The sequence below is a fragment of the Oryx dammah genome, unplaced genomic scaffold, assembly GCF_014754425.2.
Source record: "Oryx dammah isolate SB20612 unplaced genomic scaffold, SCBI_Odam_1.1 HiC_scaffold_9, whole genome shotgun sequence".
Classification (NCBI taxonomy): Eukaryota; Metazoa; Chordata; class Mammalia; order Artiodactyla; family Bovidae; genus Oryx; species Oryx dammah.
This window is the reverse complement of record NW_024070193.1, coordinates 49,060,714-49,082,287: the sequence shown is the minus strand read 5'-3', so window position 1 is coordinate 49,082,287 and position 21,574 is coordinate 49,060,714. Positions and strand designations below refer to the sequence as shown.

At 45.9% G+C, this 21,574-nt stretch overlaps 1 protein-coding gene across 1 annotated transcript in view; it reads left to right on the top strand.

Annotated features, from left to right (window-relative positions):
• ITGA9 (integrin subunit alpha 9) overlaps positions 1 to 21,574 on the top strand; it is a 367,824-nt gene that overhangs the window by 278,111 nt on the left and 68,139 nt on the right. The window contains exons 20-23 of the mRNA XM_040246228.1: positions 3,457 to 3,536; positions 10,720 to 10,809; positions 13,069 to 13,177; positions 19,821 to 19,928. Coding sequence (XP_040102162.1) covers positions 3,457 to 3,536; positions 10,720 to 10,809; positions 13,069 to 13,177; positions 19,821 to 19,928 — 387 coding nt within the window. The remainder of the gene's footprint in view (positions 1 to 3,456; positions 3,537 to 10,719; positions 10,810 to 13,068; positions 13,178 to 19,820; positions 19,929 to 21,574) is intronic.

Here is a 21,574-nt window from a genome sequence, read left to right as displayed (position 1 = left end):
CCCTGCCTCCCACAGCAACTGGAGTGGCCAGCCAAGTCCTGCCTGGGCACAGCCAGCCACATTGATGACCATCTCTAAGTCTGCTCCAGGTTAGCCGTGAACATGTGGTCTTTCCCCTTGGTCCACATGACGTACCTTAAATGTGAGACACAAACAATGGCCTTTGTACTTTATTGAGCACCATCTGGTTGGCCTAACATGTTTTTTCTGGGACATCGCATGCCACTTTGAGTCCCTAAGACCACTTAGGAGAAGATGTGGTCCTGGCTAGTGATCTGTAGTCCAGGCTGCCACTCCTCTGCGCACTCACAATTTTTTTTGAAGAGACCTCTTAAAATTCTTAAAACATACATAATTGTTTATTCAGAAGAATTCAAGAAATTACGGTCATTTTGGAATTTATAAGAAGCCAAATTTTCTAAGCTCAAACAATAATATGGTTTAGCTGATTTGGAGATTCGTGGAGCATTCTAGTATGTGGCATCATTTTAAAAACATGCAAACGTGTAGAAGATGTCATTTTTGGAGGCAAAACTAGACCCTAAAAGAGCAGACAGATCTGCCTTTTAAAATGGAGGCTGTTTTCCCTGCTATGATTTGAAGGAAATTTTATGTTCCTTTGTATACCTTTTTCCTCCACTTAAAAAAGAAAGTTTAATCCTTTTCTCCTGCCTGTATCATGAAATTGGGTCATTTTAATCTCTAGGACTTTTTGTTCCCAGTGTATACTAGCTGTTTTACAAACCAGTTGTTGGAACATTCTTGTAGGAAGGTTTGCTCATTTCTTAGCAAATCTCTTGAACCCCTTAGTCTCATTGAATGTACCCACTCCAGTCTACAGTGGTTGTTATCTCTGTGATTCCTCAGCCCTTTTCTGGCTCTGCTCCTCATTCTGTTCACATTCATCCCAGGAGAAGGGAAAGAGGTGGCTTAGAAAAAGATGGCAGAATTCGGGTCAAGTCCCATGAGATCCCAGGTAGGGTTAAGATGTAGGAGAAGGACACTGAGCCCTGGGCATCATTGTCTATAGTAAAATATATGCCCCCCCCCACACACAAATTTAATTGAAATCTTTTGAGCAACAGGAAATAGACTTAATTGAAACACTTTAGAAGTAGCCATCTTGTTGTAAAATTCAGCCTCCATCCCAAACCTAGGATGCATCTTGCTAGTTTTAAACATACTTTGAAAGGATATCGCAGATGCTTCCCTGGTGGCTCAGTGGTACAGAATCTGCCTGCCAGTGCAGGAGACACAGGATATGTGGATTTGATCCCTGGGTTGGGAAGATCCCTGGAGAAGGAAATGGCAAACCACTCCAGTATTCTTTCCTGGAGAATTCCATGGACAAAAGAGCCTGGTGGGCTACAGTCTGTGGGGTCTCGAAAGAGTTGGACACAACTTAGCCACTAAACAATAACAATATCATAGATGGATCCAGGATCGATCACTTCCCATGGAAAAAAAAAGGTGAATAAATCAATACAATAAAAATAAAGCAGTCTTGACTTCTGGGGCCTAAATTTCGCTAGAATTTCATTAGCTCTCAAAATAGTCATTGAGCCAACAGAAGAATGGATGTTGAATGTTGGATTTTTTTTCCAACTTGGTAATGTCACTCCCTTCCTCCTACATACAAAAGTGAACACCTGGAGCAAGGCTGCACCTGGAAGCAGGAGGTCTGGGGGTGAGTCCTTGGAGAAAGCCTAAGAAGCAACCCAGCAGGGATGGGGCTCCCTCTCTCCACAGCTTGGCTTGTCCTTCCATGTCCCTTAGACCTGTGAGTTGTCTGACTTCCGACCATCTGCTAAGCCTCATGACCACCTTATCTGCTTACTTTGCTGGCCATATATTTCAGTCTCTCACGACCAGCCTGCCTAGTTCCTGACTTTTTGTTCTCCCAGACTGCTGGCTCTCATTGGCCTCATGCCCAGATCTTTTGCTTTTCACCTCACTTTGATCTTTAGAGTGTTTAATTCAGATCTCCTGCTGGGTCAAACTCTTTGCTGAGACAAGACCCCTGACTTTCCCATCATTTGTGTTTTCCAGCTCTGTTTCCTGTTCTGTCTCCATTCCCCACCCTCACTATAAGCTGGCAGGTCTCACCACAACAGAAAGTCTAGAAAGGGATGTCCAGTGTCCACTCTAGTTGACGGTCCAACATTCATTACTTTCAGGTAGCGGTCAGTTCAGTAGAATCTAGTGTTGCAAATTTAGACCATTGCCTAGAATTCTTCATAAAGGAACCCAAATATTTAGATGTTAAATAAGTCATGCTGAAGCTGAAACTCCAATACTTTGGCCACCTCATGCGTAGAGTTGACTCATTGGAAAAGACCCTGATGCTGGGAGGGATTGGGGGCAGGAAAAGGGGACGACAGAGGATGAGCTAGCTGGATGGCATCTCTGACTCGATGGACGTGAGTTTGGGTGAACTCTGGGAGTTGGTGATGGACAGGGAGGCCTGGCATGCTGCGATTCATGGGGTCGCAAAGAGTCGGACACAACTGAGCAACTGAACTGAACTGAGACTCCCAAAACTTAATGGAATTTAAGGATCATTTTGTCCACCCTCTTCTTTTTATTGAAATGCAGAGAGCAAGTATCTGGCCAAGATCACACAGTCAATTTGTGGTGGAGCATGGCTCTGTAAGCCCTACCCAAGTGGTCCTCCCCATTCCCACACCTGCCCGATGTGTATACAGTGATAAACCATTTGCTTGAGAAGGTGTTCCCCGAATCAGAGGATGGTCACTACTGGCAGCACTTGGGATGCTTTTAGGTGATACGTGGACACAGCGCTAAACAGCACTGACTGACAGTGAGAAAGCTACTACCTTTTCAACGCTCTTTCAATCCTAACCTTTTGCAGGTGGAAGTCCCCAGTAGCGCTACAATGTCTCTATCACTTGTTTATCTCCCTTTTATCAAAACAGAGCAAACCTTAGGCTCAGAGCCTTTAGCAGGCAACAAAATTCAACATCGCTTTGTTTTCATTATTTCTTTTCATGATGATTTCCTCTTTATGGCAAGTGATCCTGGATTCCCATCTGTGATAGTGATATAAATTCTTGTTTAAAATAGTCTTTAAATAGAAAGAGTGAGGCAATAAAAATGCAAGGAACTTATCACAGGTGATATGATAAGCAGATGTGGCAAAAATTGGGATGATGGTGTGTGAGTGAAATTTAGGAAGTCCTGGTTTAAGAGTTCAAACATATTGCTTCCTAACGAGAACCTCAGTTGCTGAAAAGGACAACATGCCTCTCGCCAGAGTGGGCTCTGGGCTGGTTTTTACTGCTAAAGTTGTATCTCTGGCCTGACCATCAGAAAGAGATGCATAAACCATAAAGCTTGTCGTGCAAATGAGCATCCAGAGGTCATAAACTGCAGAAGACTGTAGCATCTAAGTTTGGAATGCTGGCTAACGCCAAATGTCACTTTCTTTTCCCATAGTATGAATTCAGCATGATCTTTGATACAAGCCACCTGTCTGGGGAAGAGGAAGTTCTTAGCTTCATCGTTACTGCTCAGAGGTAAGAGGGATTTAAATTTTTTTTCTAAGATGAGAGATTTACGGGACCAAGAAAGGTCATGCCCTGGTCATGCTTTGATGATGATGCCTGAACAGACTCCGAGGAGGAAGGAACAGCTCAGTGATAAAGCCCCAAATCACTGCATGGAATTGGGTCTCTTAGGGATGGTGCTTGTCTCCTTTTGCTTGTGCAGACACCAGGTCAGATGGAGCTGGGAAAAACTGAGGATCATCCAGTCAGAGGTAACGATTTTACAACTGAGGAGAGACTGGCCTGGAGAGGTCAGGATTCCAGCCCAAGCTCATGTGTTTGGAAACATTCACAGATGTCCTTTGGGTCTGCTGTGGTCAGTCACTTCTTGTGGTATATAGTCAGTGTGCTCTAGCATCCCTTGATACAGGGACAGGGCACCTGCAGCCTGAGGGTCCTGGCCAAGCCTGTTGGTGGAGGTCCCCAAAAGATGGTCCTCAAGAGAGAGCTTGTCCTAGGAACCAAGTGGACAGATAGTCAGAGAAGGGGACTGTGCAGTAGTGATGTCTTCCCTCAGGACTGCGCTGCTGCCTCTCTCTCACACATACCAGTGTGGCCAGTGGTGCCTGGGAGGGACTTTAGGCTAATAAACTGCCCACACAAGCCAGAATCCACTTGACTCGAAGTACCTACCATCTGAGGAGGGCTTGACTGGGATGGAAGGAGAGGTATTTAGGTGGGTGAATAGGGAGACACAAGCTTTGATTGTATATATTGGATAGGCAACCTTTTTACTTGAATTTTAATTTAGAAATGATTTTAAACTTAACATAAATGTTGTAAAGGATAGTATAAGGAATTCCCATACACCCTTTCTACAGAGTCACCCAACTTGACACTCTGCCTCTTTTATTTTGTTATTCTCTTTCTGTGTATGATTTTTTCCCCTTAATCATCTGAAAGTAAGTTGCAGACATCATGCCTCTTTACCCATGAGTACTTTCATGTGTACTTCCTAAGAATGAGGCTATTCTCTTAAATAACCCTGGTATAGTTGTTAAATTCAGGAAATATAACTCTGATACCATGCTGTTATCTAATCTCTAGCCCATGTTCTAATTATCCCAAGAATGACTGTGTAGCCATTATTATACTGGTTCAGAGTCTGATTAAGGATCAGGCATTCAATTATCATGTTTTTTCTCTAGTTGCCTTAATCTTCAAGCCAAAATGTCATGCCAAGAGGCCTAGGTCCATCCCAGAATTGGTCTGGAGATCTGAACCAAACACTCAGAAGGGCAAGATCAAGCAGAACGCCCAGAAAAGAAAGGTGGTGAGATAACAAAATCAGGAATCTCATGACTAAGGGAGGCTGGAAAATGGAAGGCCAGACACTGGTGAGCAGACCACAAAACCAGCGGGTACAAGTCAACCAGGCCAAGGCAGTCACGCAGCCACAAGTTAGCGTGCAGCCAGGCCTGGAGGCCCACAGGATCTGGGGTGCAGAGCGAGGCAATGGGCTGAGCTTTGTGAAACTCAGGCCCCTCCCTCAACCACATGGTCATCTCTGAAATGAAGGTGCTCAACCCAGGCCTTCCTCCGAGGAGGATAGCACCCTCGAGCACTGAGAAGGAGCTCCTGGTCCCACATTCTGACTTAAGAGAGAAGGTCATCTCCCATACTCTGTACATGAGCCCCATCATGCAGGATAACAGGCACCAGCTCAGCTGGGCATCTGACCCCGTATGCCGTGCCTGGTTAATAAGCAAGGAGTCCAGCTCTGGACCACTCTCAACCCTGTGCATGTCCATCAAGTTTAAAGCACCAAGTGGGAGCTGAGAAGGGAGCAGGGATGAGTGAGAGAGTCTTCCATCTCAAACCACATCAAGACAGGGTGGGTCCAGAGATGGAGGCAGATGCAGAACAGCCCAGGGCAGGCACCACCCCTCACTCATTCTACAAAACCTTTGAGTACTTACTCCAACTAGCCACTGTGTCAGACAAGGGGAGATAGAGCAGGGACCAAAGTTGGTAAAATCCCTGCCCTTGGGGAGCAGTGTGCTGGCTGCAGGGGTTGGATCATGAACAAATGAACATAAATTTCAGAGGGAGACGGCAGCATTATGATTCATCCATCAAGTACGGTGCCCTTGTTGGCAAGCGTAAAGCAACTTCATTTTCATCCCTACTCTTTTTAATCCCACTTGGCAAGGGTTGTTCATTTCTGGTTCTTGGAGACAGTCTAGGACAGTCCCGTGGGTTCACAGCTCACTCTTGGTTAATAGTCCTATAGTCACTTCAAGCCTCAAAATAACTCATTAACCCATAATCAAAGTGTCTTGTCCCATGAAGTAATCAAAACTTGATTGCAGCTTAAGGCTTCTTCCTCTCCCCCAGGCAAGGCTGGAGGAGGGTAGCCTTTCTGTGGGTTGTCTAGCTTTCCTCCAATGGTGCTTCTGCTGGCCCTCCTCCTTTTCCTGAGAGCCTCCAGGCTCACAGCTGGGGTTGTGAGAGGTCAAGGGGAAACAAGAAAGGTTTTACTAAACAGGCAGTGCTGTGAGCAGTCAGTCTGGGTGTCTTGAGTTGACTCTTCTCCTTTGGAGACCCTCCCCCTGCCCACCCCCCAACTGGGGATGCTCATCTGTGCTTCCCTCCTCATTACATCCTCCAACCTCAGCCTCTAGGCAGCTGGAGATGCCTTCAGCTCCTGCTGCCAAGACTGTACCCAGGGCCAGGACCAAAAGTGACCTCAGACTGACTCTCACATTCAGATCCCACTCAGGAGTCTCACTCCTGACAGTCTCTAGAAAGGCAGGCAATACTTGTGGGGTCAGGAGGGGAGAGCCAGCAACCCCTTCCCCTTATGTCTCTGGGGCCTGCGTCTGACTGTCCTGAAGAGGGTCCTTAAAACGACTTAAAAGGCAGTCACCCTCCCTTGACTATGGACCATTTTCTCCAAAATCTGTCTCCAAGAATCCTCCTTTCCCAACTCCATTACATCTGTGATGTTACAGCTTGGATTTTTGCCACCAGACATAGTAAATCCTGAGTTAGTGCTTTCCTCTGAATTTTGGCATCTATTGTACCTCAGCCAAAACTTGAACTTTAACACCCTGTCATACTCACCCCAGCATGAGTGGTTCTTGAATTTTCACTAAAACATCAATTACCCAAAGATTAGACTAAGATTCTTCCCAAGTGCTGAATCTTTCAACGTCACCCACAGTTCTATCTTGCCTCTTTCTACTAATGGCTTTGCCCCCAGAGCCTGAAGTCTCTGTGCTTTGGGGAAGCTTAGGTCAGGCCCCAACAAATACAGTATAAGCCAACAGTAGACAGCAGAGGCACTGGTAGGGCTTTGTTTTATTTTTACGCTGGAGGCCTTGCTAGTCTCAGTGTTAGGTAAAACTCACAGAATTAAGGTTAATTTTCCATTTGGAACAACTGTGAAGCATACATTTTCAGAGCCCCTCAATCTACCACCACCCTAGCATATTTTTGCTTTTAATGCCATTTTCCCAATTTGGGGGGGGGGTCGTGTTTTCTTTAATATTTTAGAGAATGTTCTTTCTTCTAAAAATGAGAGCACAGCACATCACAGTGTTTGTTTGACCCTCTTTACTGTGTATTGTCATACCCAGCATTCACTCCAGAGATGATGACTTTCTGACCTTTAGTTCAGCACTAGTGGGCCTTACTGAACAAACGCTAATTATATTCTATATATTGCAATAGGCTGTGCAAAGCAGATGAAAATGAGAACCAAAGTGGATGTTAAAATATAACCCAGCAATCACCGAAATCCTGTACAACTTTCCAGTGCAGTTTGTCAGCGTAGTACTGCCACAGGAGTAATGTAGCATTTCTAATTACAATTGGCTGGGCTTGCAAGCTTTGAAATTATGCAAGACATGATTATTTTTCATTCACACTGTTTTCATGATCACATCATTGGTGGTTGTGATCTAACAGAGATACATGCAAAGCATAGAGGAGGTAGACTGTGTTCCCATTGCTGGAATCCACAAGGGCTTCACTGGGGTGCTGGCATTTGAACAGAGGACTCTGTTTTCAGGCTGAAGAAGCCCAAGTGAGGATGTGCATGGCACAGCCTGCTCTGTCACACCCATGTGGTGGGTGGGCATTGGAGTGTGGTGGAGATTCCTGACCATCTTAGAGGAAGGGCGGAGAATATACATGGGCAGTAAAAGGAAGGTGGGGCTGAAAGAGGAGATTGGGCTGGGCCACAGAGGGCCCAGGAAGTCTCAACTGCTTTCCCCCCCCGGCAGTGGTTTTGGAGGAAGGGAGTGATACAGTGCAACAGCTTGCCCAGAGTGAGAGAGTACAAGATGGATTTAGTAAAGGGGAGCAGATGCCTGTTCAAACCTGAAAATTGTCATTTTCCTGCTGTTTCTGGGATCCACAGAAAACTCTCCCATCCATGTGCTGTCTGGGTCTCTCAACAGCTCAGGCAGCTGATATTCCTGAGAAGGAACATTTGGGCAGGAAATATGATATGAAAGAGACTTTCCTTGTCAAAAAGAGGAAACTCCACCTACCTCTCAGTCCCACTCAGAGCTAATCTAAGGTATCAAAGGAGGGATGCAAACAACACCAGGATGAAAACTTCATCTCCTAGTCTCATGTCCATAGACCAGTGGTGCTCTAATCTTAGGTGCCCACTGGAATCACCTGGGGGCCTTAAAAACTACCAGTGCCTGGTCTACCCTACAGGGATCCTCATCTGATTTGTCTGGGATGAGATCTGAGCATTGAATTTTTTTTTAAGTCTCATCAAGTGTTTACTCTGTGTATTCCCTTACTCTATACTGGGCACAGTTTCACTCAGCACACATCTATTAAGCACCTGTTATTTACCAGATGCAGTACTGGGCATGTAAGAAAACCCTTATAATTTACAAATTCAAGAACATCCTTTTATGTACATTAATACTTCTATATAGCATTACTGAACACCTAGCCAAGCTAGTATTGGTAGCTTAAGTAATTAAATAATCAGAATCTTCTAATTATTTGAATTACATTCATTAAAGAAACTATATTGCCTATTAAACCTGCAGCTGAATGTCTCAGGCACCAGTTATTCTCCAGACTTTGGTGAAAATCTGATCTTACTGTCCCAGAGGGCACCCACGGCACCTGACTCCCTGCTGTGACGGAAAGATCCTTAAAGCTCCTTATCTTGAAAGCCACAGTTAAAATACCGATCATCCTTTTCTTCCCATCACCACCCTTTGAAGCTCTCTTGCCTACTTGTGGATTTAGGAGGACAGAAAGTTGAGACTAAACAGTTTCTCAAGAGCTTCTGTCTGGCAGCCTGGCTCTGCAGACTTTGGGAAGCATCCTAAGTCACGACCTTGCAGAATAACTAGAGGCCTTTTGATGTTCAGCCTCTTTATCTCAACTTTGCAACCTCACTCAGTCTGGAGTGGTCCCCCGATGACAGATGAGACTGTTGGGCCAGAGCTGCCAGCAGCCACAGGTGGCTGGACAAATGGCAGGGCATGGGGTGGCGCTTCCATCAGGAACTGATTGCTCAGACTTGGCAGGACCCTGGGTGGGGGCAGGGAACAGGCCCAGGTGTTGCCATCCTCCCCCCATCCATTCAGGAGTCACCTCTGGTCTTTCCTGTGCAGAGATTGCACAGCGTTTATTGTGCCCCTGGGAAAGGAAAGGCAGGGAAGTGGGGCTGGATGGGCACCTGATCCTGCTGCTTCTGCAAACCGTGATGGATGTCATCTCATCTGCGGAAGACAGAAGAGAAGTCAGGGGTCAGAGTCACAGAGCACCATTGTTTCAGAACAATAGGAGAGAGGAGGAGAGGGGCTGTGAGTCTGTTGAAAAACGGTTGCATTCAGCACTTGCTGATGGGGAGAGGAACTCTGCACAAGTTTAGGGGCTGATGCGGGGGGAAGTGGTCCAGATAAGCTGTGTCCAAACTTCCACCCCTGGAGGGTGAACTTAGCTTTCACCTGGGACCCCATGTTCGTTCCGTGTGGTAGAATCAAGTGTAGGTACCAGGTTCAGCACCATGTTCCCTGGCAATTGCTTTTCTGCAATAATAATCACAGTTCATATTTGAAATCTCATAAAGCTGTGAAGGGAAACTGGGTCTTCTCTCTTGTCCTCTTCTCCCCTCCCCCAAACCCCCAAATCTGGCATCAGGAAAAGGCATCACAGTGGAAAAGCACTGGTTTTGGAGACTAACCCAGTTGCTGTGGGTCCTTGGGCAAGTTACCTAATCTGTCTGAGCTGCTCTTACCCGTCAGCGGTGGGTGAGCCCCTCCCTCTGGGGTTACTCTGAAGACCCAGCTCCATCATGGCTGGGGGTGTGCCTGACACATGGTAGCCCTCAACACCATCACCCACCTTGTGGTCACCTTTCCAGAAGGACCCTTCTGTGTTTCCTCACCCCGAGGAGGAGGCCTGTATGTGAACCTGCTGGAGCCAGAAGTCCTATAGCAGAAGCTCCCGTGATATTTATCAAGATAGTGCTACCCAGGGCCTCTCTCTTGGGCTTGGTTGCCCGTGGATGATGGATGATGCTGTTAGATGGGAAATAGCTGCTAAATGCAAGCTTCCCAGCTGCAGTGCCCTAACCTCAGTTGTCCATTATTCATGGAATAAGCCCTGCAGAAGCAGCACACGTTGTTGGTACCCACCCATAACCTCTCAGAGCTCGCCTCTACCACACACACACTGGACAGTTCCCATTCCCAGCACCTGTCCTTCTGCCTGAGGCTTTCTCTGGCCAGACCTCACTCACTGTGCACATAGGGCACATGCCAGGGAAGTAATCCCCACCCCCCCAGCAGGTCTCAGGAGTCATTGATCAGTTCCCATGGCCTCAGCTGGAAGATGAGAGTGGGTATTCCACACTGCCTCCTGGAGTTCCCTGGTCAGATGGAGCCCGGCTGACCTGAATCACGTGCCCTGCTTGTCTGCCTGCCTTCCTGTCTCCCCTCTGCTGTCTCCTGGGGTCACCTGCCCTGTACACTACTTGCCCTCACATCTTTATGGGGTGGAGAACACAACTGAAACCATAGAGTACCCACTGTGATGCCATACAGGGACCAAAAACAGAGTTGAGAGTAAAAAGGTGCAGAGCAGAGAGCTGTCCCGCTCTGGGAGGGGAGAGACCCATTGTGGGCAGGCTGTGCTGACTGGCATCCCGTCCTCTCTCCCTGCACAGCGGCAACGTGGAGCGGTCAGAGTCCCTTCACAACAACATCCTCACACTGACAGTGCCACTGATGCACGAGGTGGACACATCCATCACGGGGTGAGTAGCCAGGACACAGTCCTGCCTGGAGCGGACCCCTGTGCTTCTCTGGTGTTTGCTTTATAGCCAGGAGCAGTGGCCCTGCCACTTCCACTTCTGCCTGGCTTGGAAATGTAGGATGAAGCTTTAGCTACAGTGACGCACGCCGTCCTCCCTCCCTGTTTTCTCCTCTTTCCCAGCTGCCCACACACTTGGTAGATTATACAAGAAGTGTGATGACAGGTGTAAGCCACATAATTCCTTCAAACATCCTGTACACTTTTACATGCATCTCTTCCCAGCGCCCACCGCTCCGGAGTGCCACAAGGTAGCAGGCAGCTCCATTCTTGGGATTAAAATCTCAGCCAAAGGCTGCTGGGGCAGAGGTTACAGCCAGTACGTCCCAAGGAAGGCGGGCCTGCTTTCTGAGTAGCCTCTAGTCAGCTTTGGCTTTGCATGTTTCCAATCCTCCTGCAGAGCCGGTGGGCAGGGACAGTTACAGTGGGCACACTGTCTGGCTGAAGTCTACAACTGCCCAATGCCTCTGGCATTGTTGGAAATCAGGGCTGCAGGCAGCAGGGACCCAAAACAACCCTGGGTGGTTTTCAGCCAAAACACAGGCCTGGAAAAATGAGAAGTCAGTTCCTGTTTCCGGCTTCAGAAACAGAGCACGATAGAGGAAAAAGGATTTGCACAATTAGTTCAGATCAAATGAGGACCTGTTGAACCTTTGCCCCACAGGCAAGCTGAACTTTCTAGAGGTTCAGAGTCTCTCATTTTTCAGTATTCAAGTGCTCCTGGGTCCTGGCCTTAGCTGCAAGTAGAAAAGTTAATATGCTGCAGAAGGAGCCATGTCTGCAAAGCTCCCCTTCTCTGCTGGGTGTCAGGAATGAGTCTCTGGTGGGCGTTCCTGCCTCTTGGCGTTTTTCATCACGTTCTTTAGACATGAGGCATTGGTGGAATATATTTGCAAATCAACACAGATTTGCCTCTGTTCATGGCTCTATTTTTAACCATGTAGTTTATTTACTTTCTCCTCAGACGCACAGTGAGAATGTCCATGGACCAAGCCCTGTCCTAGGGGATGAAAGAGAAAACAGGGCTCACTTGATCCTGTTGTCAGACCCTGGAGGCCTCCTTGTGAGGTGTTAACAGCCCCCAACGAAGCCCTCAGTTAAACAAATGAGTCAACCTCTGATCTTTCCAGGAACATAAAACAGCACTCATTTAAATGAACCCACTCTTGACCTGGGTGGCAGCTCACTACCTTTCTAAACTAATACACTTAAGCTGAAAATAGGTTAATTGCTATCTATTTAGACTTGGTACCATCAATCTTACAATATTGTGTTTAGGCAAGTGAGCAACTTCTAGAATCTCATCTAAAATCCATTATTTTTCTGGGAATTTAAATGAGCCTGGGGTTTATTGACACAGACAAAGTTGAAAACATCACTACACACTGAGGTGGAATTCTTCATCACATCTTACATAGCCACCATTTGAAATCTAAAGAAAAAGGCTATTCGTGTAAGGACTCAATTTTTAATACCTAATTTCTAGTAATTTTGGTAGTCTGAAAATCTTTATTTTTTTAATTTGTCACAGAGTGGGGCTTAGAATGCCAAACATATAATTCACTTATATTGTCATAATCTTTTTCAGTTCACAAAATGTTTTTCAAATGACAAAATAGAACATGTATAATTTTATAATCCTAGGACTTCCCTTGTGGCTCAGATGGTAAAGCGTCTGCTGACAGTGCAGGAGACCCGGGTTCGATCCCTGGGTTGGGAAGGTCCTCTGGAGAAGGAAATGGCAATCCACTCCAGTACTCTTGCCTGGAAAATCCCATGGATGGAGGAGCGTGGTAGGCTACAGTCCATGGGGTCGCAAAGAGTCGGACACGACTGAGCGACTTCACTAATTTCATAATCCAGTTTAAAAAACTGAAATCAAAGCTACCATGGTCTTCCTTCTCATTTTAGAAGTATAATCCTAGTACATTATATACATAACTTACTGATTTGACCTAAGATGACCAGACATTACTGGGAATGTCTGCTTAGAAAGTACAGGTCTGGCTGTGTCCATTTACAAGAGAGAGAGAGAGCAGTTCCAGAAGCGAAGCATTTGGTGGGGGACCCTGAGGGAAGCCAGGTTCTAGATCCAACAGAGGCAGATGTTTGAGCTCTAGATTCAGTAGAGACAGATGTTTGAGCTCCTAGGATAGCGGTGACCCTGCATTGCGATGACAGATTTCATGCTTTCCTCTTTCAGAATCATGTCTCCAACCTCCTTTGTGTATGGCGAGTCTGTGGACGCATCCAACTTCATTCAACTGGATGACCTGGAGTGTCATTTCCAACCCCTCAACATCACCCTTCAGGTACCCACCCATGGAGACCTTCTCTATCACTGGGTACCAAGGGAGGGGCCCATGGGATGTGCCTCCTATGAAAAGCAACCAAAGGGCCAGGCTCTTTCTAAGAGAAACTCTTCCCAGCCTGAATGTGTCTGTGTTTTCTGTAACCACACACAGAAACAATCCCTTTGCTGCCTGGTACTCTGCTGTGTAGCCCCTCTGCTTTTCAGTATTTGGAGGGAGAAAGGCATGATGAATGCCAGCCTTCCCCAGCAGACCTTTGGACCTGGCACGCATCCCCACCCAGATGGTCCACAGAGGACCCCTTCCAGTTCTCCATCATCCTTTACGTTGTGGGCAGGGCAGCCTCAAGGATTTGTCATGTCCTCTTGATCCTGGAGGCTTTTCCAGGGGCTCAGCGGTAAAGAATCTACCTGCGATGCATTAGATGCAGGAGAAATGAGTTCAGTCCCTATGTCAGGAAGAGCCCCTGGAGGAGGGCATGGCAACCCACTCCAGTCCTCTTGCCTGGAGAATCCCGTGGACAGAGGACCCTGGCGGGCTGCAGTCCAAGCGGTCGCAGAGTCGGACATGACTTAAGTGACTGAGCACACACGCACACTTAATCCTGGGTTTCTCCTTGCTGACTTAGCCAGGTACCAACACCTCCCACAAAGGAACAGCCTTCCAAAGTGGGATTTTACAAGAGCACAGCAGTGTGAATGAAGGGAACTCCCCATTGGCGGGGGAGGGGGAAACACCCTGCTCCCCAAAGAGCAGGGCTGGCTCTCCTTATCATATAAGCACTGTGTCCAGTAGGTACACTCGGTATGGACTGTGAACACTGTGAAGGACATTGTCCTTCTCTAAACCAAGGGTGGAAAAACTTTTTCTGCAAAGGGCCAGAGGTTAAGTATTTAGGCTTTGTAGGCCATCCAGTCTCCACAACAGCTATACAATTAGGCTCCTGTAGTGCAGAAGCAGCCAGGAACCATGCACAGGACAAGACTGTGGCTGTGGACACTGACATTTGAATTTCATATCATTTTCACATGATATAAAATTGCTTACCTGGTAGCTCAGTGGTAAAGAATCTGCCTGCAATGCAGGAGGCCCTGGTTCTATTCCTGGGTCAGGAACATCCCCTGGAGAAGGGATAGGCTGTCCACTCCAGTATTCTTGGGCTTCTCTGATGGCACAGACAGTAAAGAATCCGCCTACAATGTGGGAAACCTGGGTTCAATCCTTGAGTTGGGAAGATCCCCTGGAGGAGGGCATGGCAACCCACTCCAGTATTATTGGGCTTCTTTGGTTGCTCAGATGGTAAAGAATCTGCCTACAATGCAGGAGACCTGGGTTTGATCCCTGGTTCAGAAAGACCTCCTGGAGGAGGGCAGGGCATTCTTGCCTGGAGAATCCCCTGGACAGAGGAGCCTGGTGGGCTACAGTCCATGGGGTCGCGAAGAGTTGGACATGACTGGGCAACTAAGCACAGCACAGCACACATCATTTGCACATATTAGGACATATTCATCTTCTGTTTTTTTCCCAAACATTTAAAAATATAAAACCATCTCAGCTCACAAGATATACAAAAGCAGGTGGTGGACCAGGTCTGGCGAGCAAGCCATCATTTGCTGATTTCTTCTCTGAGAACAGACCCCAAGGCCAGCACTGTTCAACAGAAGGGTCTTTGAACATAAAACTAGGGGGACTGAGCATCATCCAGACATTCTCCTTAATTGACTAATGTGGGACGTGTAGGCCCAAGAGGAGAGGACATGCTGCAGGGTGGAGAGCTGGGAGCTGCTGGGCTGGGGCCAAGATTAGGCATGTGTTACCTGGGACACCCCTGTGTAGCTCAGCAGCTACCAGGAGCTGGGGGTGAAGTGATAGAGCCAGTGTACCGTAATCCACATCCCACATCTTTCTAGCTCTAGCTCCAGTTCCCAGAGCTCTCTCCTGCCTTCCCTCCATCCTTCCCTATGGAGAAGATGGTTTCTCGGTCTGGCATCCACTGCTATGGCCAAATAATTATTATTTTCTTTCCCTGTGGCCTCTCCTAGGTGGACCAAGGGGATGACAAATAATGACAGGGTGAGGGTCCAGAGAAAGAGACAGTAACATATTTGCAGTCTCTTGCAAACAATGGTCTCCCTCTTGCCAAAGCTTTCTCCCAGGCAAGAGACCTCCAAAGTCATGATGGATAACACACATCCCAGCTCAGAGAGGAGGCACCTCCCAGCCAGCTAAGTCCCTGCTGTCATACCCTATGCTTGATTTACAGGGGAAAAGGGAAAGATGGGGTCACCCTTGCTTTCAAGACCTTTAGAGTGATTGCTGGAAATAGGACCTCTGTGGTTTTGAATTCCTTCTCACAGTTAGTTTCTTTTTCTCCATTGCATTTTGCAGTTGAACAGAAAACAGATAAAGGCCAGATGAAGTTATTTCATTTTACTTATGTGTGTGTGCTCAGGCATGTCCAACTCTTTGCGACCCTATTGATTGGAACCCAGTGGCCCTATGGACTGGAACCCCCTCGGCTCCTCTGTCCATGGGATTTTCCAGCAAGAATACTGGAGTAGGTTGCCATTTTCTCCACCAGATTATCTTCTCAATGCAAGGATTGAATCCCCGTCTCCTGTGTCTCCTGCATTGCAGGTACAATCTTTACCACTTGAGCCATCAGGGAAGCCACTTTTAGTTTCAGTTGCTTACCTGTAGTTTTGGAGGTGTCTTACAGTAAAAGATACAGTCACGTAAATTATTTAGAAGGGTTCAAATGACACACATCATGTAATGAAGAGGGTATTTGCAGAAATTAATACAACGTTGTAAATAACTATACTTCATTAAAATAAAATTTTATTATTTTTTATTAGAGTATAGTTGCTTTACAATGTTCTCTCAGGTTTTAGTGTACAACAAAGTGAATCAGCTGTATATATACTTACATCCCCCCTTTTTTGCATTTCCTTCTCATTTAGGTCACCATAGAGCACTCAGTAGAGTGCCCTGTGCCACACAGTTGGTTCTTATTAGCTCTCTTTTTTATGTTCCTATCAATAGTGCATGTATGTCAATCCCAGTCTCCCAGTTCCTCCCAACCCCCCACCTTTTCCCCCTTGGTATCCATACATGATATTTATTTTTGTTTCTGACTTACTTCATTCTGTATTACAGTCTCTAGGTCCATCCACGTCTCTACAAATAATGTTGATAGGAGAAGGCAAAAAGGAACAGAAGTTATATGAAAAGATATTTTAAAAATATACAAAATGTTCTATTCTTCCTCTTTAAAAAAAAGGAAAGAAAGAAATCTGAGAGCCTGCGGTTACATCATGTTTCTCTGAGGGCACTTTTACAGGGAGCTTAAAGTTTTCGTATTCAGGCAGAGTTTTCTTCTGACCTGACATAGGATACAGGCTAGGGAATCAGGGCCCTGGTAGTGAGTCACTGCCATGACCCTAAGATTCTCCTCCTAATTATCAGTTGCCTGAGGAAGTACATAGCATTCTGTTCAGGATTAAGGAAATTGGCCGAGTCTGAAAGATGGATAGTGTGTGTCACTGATGGAAAGGAAATCTTCTTGGGTTAGCAAAGCTGACAGTTTCCTTACAATTCTCTGACAGCTTGTTTTCTGGTATAATTGTCATGATTCTGACTGTCCTGCAGGAAAGCCACTGACCAGCTTGATGGTGATAGTCATCCAAAAAAAGGTGGAGATAGTAGAGAATAGGGTCAGGAAAATGGATAGAAAGTGTCAGTCATTCAGTTGTGTCAACTCTTTGTGACCCCATGGACTGTAGCCTCTTTCTGTGGAATTCCAGGCAGGAATACTGGAGTGGGTTACCATGCCCTTCTCCAGGGGATCGTCCCGACCCAGAGATCAAAGCCAGTTCTCCTTCATTGCAGGCAGATTCTTTACTGTCTGAACCATCATGGAAGTGTTATTCTGGCAACATCTCTCCTGAAAAAAGGCACGAGACTTTCCATACAAAGAGATTTTTTTTCTGGGTCTTTTCAAAGCTAATATTCAACAAGCTATGTCATTGTTTAAAGATTCTTCTGCAAGTGCTGATGGGAGAAAGGCAGAGACACTGGTCTTAGAATTGGTTTCAAAGTTTCATCAGAGTTTTTTTCTTCACAGACATAAACATTTATTGACCATCAGTAGTTGTTTTTTTTTAATCAAATCAATAATTTCCCTCATTTGAAAAATGATGATGAAAAATAATGCAGATGTTATATAGGAACGTTTGCAGAGAGTCAAAACATTAAGACATTTGTTAAAAATATGGCAATACAAGCTTTCCATCTGTCTGGTTCTGGTGGATGAACTAATGCAAAACAAAATCAACTTCTTTTTCCTCACTCATGCTTAAATTGTAATTTCCCAGACAGGTCAATAGGTTTTCCTTTCAATGCTGTGCTCTCACGTTTCACTTCAAATTAACGATTTCCATTGTGGTTGGATAGTCCTTCCTTTTCTTGTGCCTTAGGGTTGTTGTTATGGGTGAATTGTGTTCTTTTTGAATCAAGAGTTGGCAGCAATTACTCATCCACTCGATGGTTTTTTGTGTCTGTTCTCTGAAGCAAAACCCACTATTGCAAAAAAAAAAAACAAAACAAAGACAAGTTTTCTAGGGAAGAGCTGGCTGGAGCTAGACCCTTGTATATTCTGCCAAGTGTGAAGATCTGCTAACTTGTCCAACCCATCGCCGGGCTCTGCTCTGCTGACCTCAGCTTCAGAGATGCCCTGAATCCTCTCTCTAGTCCCCAAGCCACTCCTCTCTTTTGCCCCTACCCATCTTTTTAAAAATAAACTAACATCTTTATCGAGTTACCACTGACATACCTTAGAGTTCACTTGTTTAAAGTGTACAATGCAATGACTTTCCCCACTGGGCAACTTTCTCCATAATCTACTTTTAGAACATTTTTTTTCACCTGCAAAAAGAAACTCCATGCCCATTAGCAGTCACTCCTTGTATTAGTCTCCTATTGCTGCTATAACAAATTACTACAGACCTTGTGCCAAGTTTATTTTATCTTACAATTTTGGAGGACAGAAGTCTGCCAGGGTTTCACTGGTCTATAAAAGCAAGGTGTCCACAGGGCTGTGTTCCTTTCTGGGGAAGAATCTGTTTCTTTCTTCTGTGGTGATTCTCCTCCTCTGGAGGCTGCTGCATTCTTTGGCTTATGCCCCCTTCATCTTCAAAGCCAGCAATGACTGGTTGCATCTTTTTGACAGTACATTTCCCTGTTTCTGACTCTGTCTGCCACTTCCTTATATAAGGACCCTTGTCATTACATTGCACCCACCTGGATAATCCAAGATCATCTCTTGATTTTAAAGACAGCTTCTTAGCAACCTGAAATCCCCCTGGCCATGTAATATAACATACAGTTTCCATGGATTAGGACAGGGACATCTTTGGGAAGCCATTCTTCCTCCTGCCACACTCCTCATTCCTCCTACACCCCAGCTCTAGCAACCACTAATCTACTGTCTGTCTTTATACCTATGCCCATCTTTTTTACTCTCCTTCATCTTCCACTTCTTCCTTGAGTTTCATGTCAGTCTCTGCTCCATCTCCTTTCTCTCATGGGTCTTTTAGTGGCTGCCATCTTTTCTCTCACTTCTCAAGAGATGATGGGCTGCTGGAGACAAAAAAAAATGAGGAGGACTGTGTGGGGGATTAGATTATAATGTAGGGGTAAATGTTTACCCCTACCCCTATATAGGGGTAAAGATTATAGGACCAAATGCTAGGACAAAAAAGATGTGCAAAGGTGTCATCCAACAGTATTAGCAAGTGGTAAGCAGCAGCTTAGCAGCAGCAAGTTAAAAGTTGCTTTCAACAGAGAAACCAAATCAGCTAGATAGTGTAGTAAAAAAAGAGCCCGTTCTGTAAGTGAGATCATTTGGTTTGGGGATAACCCACTTTGTCTTTGAGAGTCTGTTACCTTCAACTATAAAAGGAATGGAATTGGACCAGATCAGTGGTTCTCAAAGTATGTTTTCTGGGCCAGCAACATCAGCATCTCCTGAGAAATTTAGAAAGGCAAGTCCAGGACTTCCCTGGCTGTCCAGTGGTTAGGACTCTGAGCTTCCAACTGCCAGGGGCCTGGGTTTGATCCCTGATTGGGGAACTAAGATCCCACATGCCATGTGGCATGGCCAAAATAAAAAAGATATTCAAACCCTTCAGCCCCCACCCCACCCTAACCAGACCTACCACTGCAGAAACTCTGGATGAGACCTTGCTCCAGTCTAGGTTTTAAGAAGACCATTTGATTATTCTGATATGTGTTAAAAGTTTGAGAACTATTAATCTAGATTATTTCTAAACTCTGACCCATGTAACAGTCTATGAGTAAATTTCTAGGTCAAAATAAGTATAATTGTTAGCAGCAGAAGATGAAAATGCTAACGGGGGGAATAAGGTAACTTGAAGTTTGTGGGGTTTTAATGCACATTAGAAAGATTTCTATGTCATTGAAATCTCCCATCATTTGATATTTCACTTCAAGTCATGACCTTCTAGATCCTAAACCCTAGTATCTCTGTGTATCATTTCAAAGGATTTTAGAATATATAATGTAGACATGAAATGAAGATCTCTATTTCTATTAAAACATGCTGTGTGTCTCACACCCACAGGTCTATAACACTGGGCCAAGCACCCTTCCTGGGTCATCTGTCAGCATCTCCTTCCCCAATCGACTGTCACCTGGTGGAGCAGAGATGTTTCACGTGCAGGAGATGGTGGTGAGTTCTCATTTGTTTTCACGCTTGCTTTGAGACTTGAGCCAGCCCATTCACATTTTGCATTCCACCCAAGAGCCCAGAAAGGTCAACTCATTCTAACCTATGGAAACATACCTGGAAAAGCTGAGAAACCTGCAAGTTCTGAACTTCTACATTGAGACAGTTTGGTTCATACCATAAGAAGACCTCTTTGGGGATGGCCAAGGGCTGTTTATGAACCTGACTTCTGGGATGGACTTCGCCGGCTCCTGGAGCCTCCACAGTTGTTTGCAGTCTTGTATGTATCTGAATGTCTGTTTCTAAGGGGAAGATTCACCCGCGCTCATAAAGATTCTCACAGGGCCACTGACGCCTGGAGGGCGAAGGATTCATACATTAGACATAAGTGTAGGTGGAAACTCAAGTTCATGTGCAGAATATGCACTTCTGCTTGATCCTAAGTCAACTGTGGATGATTTTGTCTCAACAATGATCATTCCTCCCACCTCCTTGGCTCCTAGGACATCACATTCGCTTGGTGTCTCCCTTCTCACTGGCTTTCTCCTCATCTTCCCGGTTCCTACAGGGCCCAGAGGCCTTTTTTTTCTACACTCGGTCTCATAAATCTCCCCAAGACTCATGGTTTTATATTCAGTCTGTGCTGATGACACTAGTTGTTTTTCTCCAGCCCACATATCTCCCATGAATCAGAGACTTTGATAGTTAGCTACCTTCGGGCCATCCCTACCTGGATGCCTATCAGTAATCTGTCTTAACCAAACTGACCTCTCAATGGTACCCCTCCAAACCTGCTTCCCTCCATGACCTTCTGCATCTCAGCAAATGGCTGCTCAATCCTTCCCGTGGCGTGGGTCACCCTTAACACCTTTTCTCACACTTCACATCTGAGCCATCAGCACACCTGATGTTTCTACCTTCCCCCTAAATCAAATGTAACAATTTTTGACCCCTCCACCATCAGCACCCTGGCCCAAGGCACTGTCATCTGCCGCCTGGTTTATTGCAATGGCCTCTTCGCATAGGTCACTTCTCCTGTCCTGCTCCCCTGCTGTCTGTCTGCGCCCCAGCAGCAGAGCTGCGCTTCCAAAATGGAAGTCAGGTCATGTCACTCCTCTGCTCAAAACCCTCCAATAGCTCACCTATGCCCCAAATTCTTCCAGCACCTCAGCCAGCTTCACAGCCTGTCTCTTGCCCATCTCTGACCTCTCCCCTTCTTCCTCCTCTCTCTACCCCTATCATCCTGCCTCCATGCTGGTCCTAGAGCATAGAAGACACTCTCCCACCTCCTGAATTTTGCTTGGATCTTCTGCTACCCAGCACACCTTTCCCCAGAGAGTCACATGACCTCTGCCCTCACCTCCTTCTGGTACTTGCTCAAATATCACATCTTCAGACAGGCCCTCCCTGACCAACCTGTGTCCCAGAACCTCTCACCCACCCTTCCACCATCACCCTCATCACCAGCTGGCACACCATATATTTCCATATTTGACCAGTTTATCTTCCTCCTGGCCCCTACAGTGTAAGGACAGGACTTTTATCTGCTCGCTCCTCTTATCTCTAGGGACTCCAATACACAATACTTAGGGTATAATATGTGTTCAGTAAATATTTGATATTTGTGGACTGAAAAAAGTTCATGCTAT